The sequence below is a fragment of the Penaeus chinensis genome, chromosome 16 (assembly GCF_019202785.1).
Source record: "Penaeus chinensis breed Huanghai No. 1 chromosome 16, ASM1920278v2, whole genome shotgun sequence".
In the NCBI taxonomy this organism is placed as follows: Eukaryota; Metazoa; Arthropoda; class Malacostraca; order Decapoda; family Penaeidae; genus Penaeus; species Penaeus chinensis.
This window is the reverse complement of record NC_061834.1, coordinates 23293351-23298350: the sequence shown is the minus strand read 5'-3', so window position 1 is coordinate 23298350 and position 5000 is coordinate 23293351. Positions and strand designations below refer to the sequence as shown.

General features: G+C 43.8%; 1 protein-coding gene across 1 annotated transcript in view; it reads right to left on the bottom strand.

The window, feature by feature from the left end:
* The window catches only part of LOC125033268 (organic solute transporter subunit alpha-like), a 31542-nt gene extending 30564 nt beyond the window's left edge, over positions 1–978 (bottom strand). The window contains exon 1 of the mRNA XM_047624650.1: positions 967–978. Coding sequence (XP_047480606.1) covers positions 967–978 — 12 coding nt within the window. The remainder of the gene's footprint in view (positions 1–966) is intronic.
* Between the last annotated feature and the right edge of the window lie 4022 nt (positions 979–5000).

The following is a 5000-nucleotide window of genomic DNA, read 5'->3' as shown; positions in this document are numbered from 1 at the left end:
TTTTCTTTTTCACTCCTTCTTTTCCCCCTCCCCTCCCCTTCCCCTCCTATTCCCTTATCTCCCCTTCTTTCTCTCCCCTTCTCCTCCCCCTCCCTTCCCACTCCCTCTCGCTCTCCCCTACTACTCGTATCCACTTTTCCTCCCTTACCTTCCCACTCCCCGTTCTCCTCTTCCCTTCCCGCTCCCTCTCGCTTTTCCCTCTTTCATTACCATCATCTTTCTATGTCTTTTGCTTTCTGTCTTGTTCATTCGTTCTCCCTTAAATGTTCTCTCTTTTTTCTATAGCTAATCTATTACATTTCTCCTCGGTTTTCCACTTTAATCCTTTAACTCTTGCCCTTCTTTCTCCTCTTTCCTCACTCTAATTCCTCTCTTGCAATTCGCCTCTTTATCATCAGCCTAATTTTCTACATTCCTTCCCTATCCTCATTTCCCCACCTAATCCTATATTTCTCTATTTACTCCCACTATTCTAATTTTTTTTACACCTCCATCATTTTTTTTCTCTTCTCTTCCTCCTTCCTGCTTTATCCATCACCGCTTGCTCCTTAGTTCTCTTTCTATCTTCTTCCCTATCCATTTCCATTCCTCCTAGTTCCTATCTATCTCAGTCTTTGTTATTCATCCTCTGTCCCTTTTCTATTTCCTATTTCATCCATACATATTATATATATATCATATCATCATACCCATCTGTATTATCCATAATCCATATATCATCTCGATATCCATCCATAGAATTCACATTTTGTGTATCATATAATTTTAAGAGCATTTCAAATATCGTGTAATAATTCCATCCATATTTCATCTATCAAATTATATATAATATCCATAACTTATCCCCTATTTCACACGTCCCCCTTCCCCCCTCCCTCCTCCCCCCTGAGATGCACGCTTATCATGAAGTGGCCGGCTCTTATCACGAAGTTGTTATCACGATCTCTTCATTGGACTTCCGCATACCCGTGACGTCATGCTCCCAGAGAGAGGCGCGTGCGCTTGATGACGTCATTATAAAAAAAGGAAAAAACACGGATACGGTTAAAAAGGAAGGGAGGTAGGAGACTTGAAGAAGGAATCACTCGCACAGATATCCAAATATATTAAAGAAGAAAGTAAAGTACGAAGAAATATCGTCGTATACAATTCCCAGTCGTGTTCAACAAATATTTGACCTACATTGAATGCCAGACACAATTCACCCTCGGAAAATTAAATAAAGGTGAGTCAAGAGGAGGAGCATTGTAATAAGAGAAAATAGAGAGAGAGAGAGAGAGAGAGAGAGAGAGAGAGAGAGAGAGAGAGAGAGAGAGAGAGAGAGAGAGAGAGAGAGAGAGAGAGAGAGAGAGAGTATTTAATATTATCAGTCGCGTCAACAGCTCAGGTTCTTAGCGGCGGATACCTTGTGGGATTAAAATATTGAAATATTCAAAACGTTTAAAAATCCATCTCCTTCCAACTGATATTCCATGTTAGAGAAGTTGCTTCCCACCCGTATTCTAAACTTCCTATCAGTGAGGAAACTTTGTATGAAGGCAAGTCATGCTCCTCTTAAACCAGTGCCATGCAGCTTCATGAGCATGCCATCTTGCCAAGTAGTAGTGTGAGCACTTTCGAGGTCAAAGAAGACTGCTAACATGTGACGTCGCTGAGCGAAGGAATTCTCCATCCTCACAAGGGCATCTGTGGTCAATCTCTATTTTCTAAACTCATATTGATTTGGGGTCAGCACGTTTTCCTTTTCTAGCAGCCATGTCAACCTGAAGTTTACCAATTTCTCCATGAAGTTGCATATACAGCTGGTGAGAAAAACTGTAATTATCTGGTGTGGAAGTATCCTTGCCAGGTTTCGGGATATAAATGATTATAGCATCTTTCCATGTGGATGGCACGTGCCCTCCCTAAAGATCCCATTGAAAAGGCCCAGCAGGAACTTTTGGGAGCTCTCCAATAAGTGAGATACCATTTGGTATGGAATATCGTCACTTTCTGAGGCAGTCTTACAGCTAAGATGCAAAGCAGAATTCATCGTCCTGCGTAAAAATGGCAAGCTGTATGGAAGTTCTGTTGCAGTCAAACTGAAGAACAACACTGAACGCCATTCCTATTCAGTCCAAAGGATGGAGAGTCAGGCGGTGTAAGATGCTCCAGAGATCTCTGCCTTGGAGTTAATCGAGCAGACAATGTCTTCACGACGTCCGTCTAGCCTCCTTTAGCCTGGCCTTGCTGCAAGGTAAATTTGTGATGTGAAGCATCTTGAACACAGAGGAAATCATTCACAGATCCCTGCATTACTGCAGTTGATCTAAAAAAGACTGCATCTACTCTTAAGAATAACGACTTCAAGGCCCTTCCTCGAGGGTTCAATAAAGCCCCCCCCCCCCCCCCCCCGAGGTGATGCCAGTCATTGAAATCTCTAAGACTAGAAATGGGTGAGGCAACTGCCCAAGTAGATCTTCTAAATCATCTATGTTGAGATTATGTGGAGGAAGGTAGATGGATGCAACAGTGTAAGGTCATGTTAAGCCTATTCTCACGGCCTTCACCTGCAGTGTCGTCTGCAGGTGGATGGTCTGAAAGGGAATATCCTGACGCACCATCACTGCTACTCCTCCACGAGGTCCATTATCAAAGGACCCCATAATGGGCTTGAACTTGGAATCCTCTTAGGAAAATCGGACAAATTTCCCTTGGTCATAATCTCTTGTAGCCATACACAAACTTGGTTGCATGAAGCTATTTGGTGTTGCAGATTCTCCCATTTTGCATGAATTCCCTGACAGCTCCATAGGATCAAGGTATTAATTTCTTCAGGTTGACAAGCTACTTCTTCGTAAGGTGTTTGACAGCACCTGTGGTTAAGACCCACCCCACACCTTTAGGCTTTCCCTTACTGGCATCTTGAAAGTGCCTTTTGGAGGGATGTTTTTATCTGTGAAACTGGGTCTGTGATTCTCTGGTATTTTCCACAGACTTTCTTTAGACAGGCTCAGGATTCATTTGCCTGGGCAAAGGGTGGACATGAGCCTTTGGTTCAGGGGCGTTCTGTATAGCAGTGGAGGCCCTGGTGGATGTGGTGGCAGCAGGAGCTGTCACCGTTGAGGCTCTGGAGCCTTGCCTGAAGGCTCCAAAGACCTTACTTTGGGAGGAAGAGTTTCCTCGGTAAACCTTTCCATACTCTGGATCTGGTTGTACAACTCACCAGAGGCAGTTTCTAGATCTGAAGTTTCCTTTGAGGACTGAGTTCGAACTGTAATGGCAAATTGAGTAGTGCATGAGGTACTGGAGGGTAAGGAATGATGGGAAGGATGTCTGGCTAGAAATGAGGCACAGAACTTGCCTGGCTGTGCAAAAAGCACACGGGCGCGATGCTTTGCCTCTGGAAACTACTTTTCCCCTTCTTCCTAATTACCAATAATTCTTTTTCATATTTGTACCTTAAACATTACTTTGAAAAAGCTTCATGGACTTTGTTGCATAACAGCATATTGGACCTGGACAGTTATCACTTCCTTGATGACCTGTTGTACCACACTTTACAAACACCCTTGCAGATGGCATGAGTTGGCCTATAACCTTGGCAGTGGAAGCATTGCATAGGGTTGGGCACTTATGGCTTTACCTCAAGGTGGTACCATGCCAACTTGACCAATACTGGAAGGACTAACATTTCAAAAGTTAGAAGAAGAGCTAGTGTTGATTGTTCCACGCCATCATCTCTTTTCTTGAAATGCTTTACTGCCAATACCTTAAAGTTCTTTAGTTCCTCTAACAGTTTCTCCTCAGAATACATTTTCAGATTTCGGAAAAGACAATTCCCTTGTATTGATCCTCGGATCATGTTGACGCACCTCAACTATCTTGCAATACACTTAAAAAATGTAAAGACCCACGATAGACACGCTGTGTCTTCACCACAAGGCATTTCTTATATGAGCTACTTTCATATTTACCAGGTAAGATTTCCTAGACAGATTAAGGAGGAATTTGCTCCTTCTTACCTGGTCTAGGAGCCCAGGCAGCATTCCGATTCCCATTCTTGCCTTTGGAACCTAGAAAGGTTCCAGAGTGACAGAAGGTGATGTTTGAAAGGGTTTGGCCGGGTAATAGCGTAGGTCGTCAGGGAGACAGCTAGTTCTTTGTAAATTTGTAGAAAACATACTAATTAGAATTCTTCATTTCCTCGCCCCAACCCATCGTCGAGTCCAATGAGGGAAACTATAAGTTGGGCTCAAATAAACCGAACAGCCACAGGGGTAGTGAGGAAATATACGCAGTCACCACCCAGTGCTGATGGCAGTCGCAGGGACCAATGCGATGCCGACTGAGCGGTGCCTGCTTGACCCTAGCCGTATTTGACCAGCCGACCGGGCCTTGATCAAGCCACCCGTGTAACCAGAAGAGAGGACCAAGGAGATGTGTGCAGCATCGCTCAACCTCCAGGACTCCTGTCTCCCAGCATTACGAGACACCACGCACACCAAACACCGTAGGAAAGTTCTCCCTGGTCCAAGATCAGATGAACCAAGGGTGGGTGCACCGTCCCCTCTCATAGGCCTTTGGTGTACCTGGGAGCCTTTTTGTCCCTCACTGGCGAGGCGGTTTCCGTTAGGGTGAGAAAGAGAGAGAGAGAGAGAGAGAGAGAGAGAGAGAGAGAGAGAGAGAGAGAGAGAGAGAGAGAGAGAGAGAGAGAGAGAGAGAGAGAGAGAGAGAGAGAAAGTGGTCATAACTAATTGATTTTCATATTAGATAAACATTTAAATGAGACATTTTATTCTTTGCAATTAACGTGTGTGTGGTACAGAGAAACGGTCGCTTAATGATAATACTGTGATACTGATATTACAATCATCGTCTTTCTTCTCTATCATCTATTTCATTTCACCGTTATCATTTTGTTCTTTAGCATCCATTTCCTTCTTCCTCTTCGTCAGTGCAAGCATCATCCACTGACCTTGCAAGATGGTTAAATCAATGCAAGTGACAAGAAATTCTTG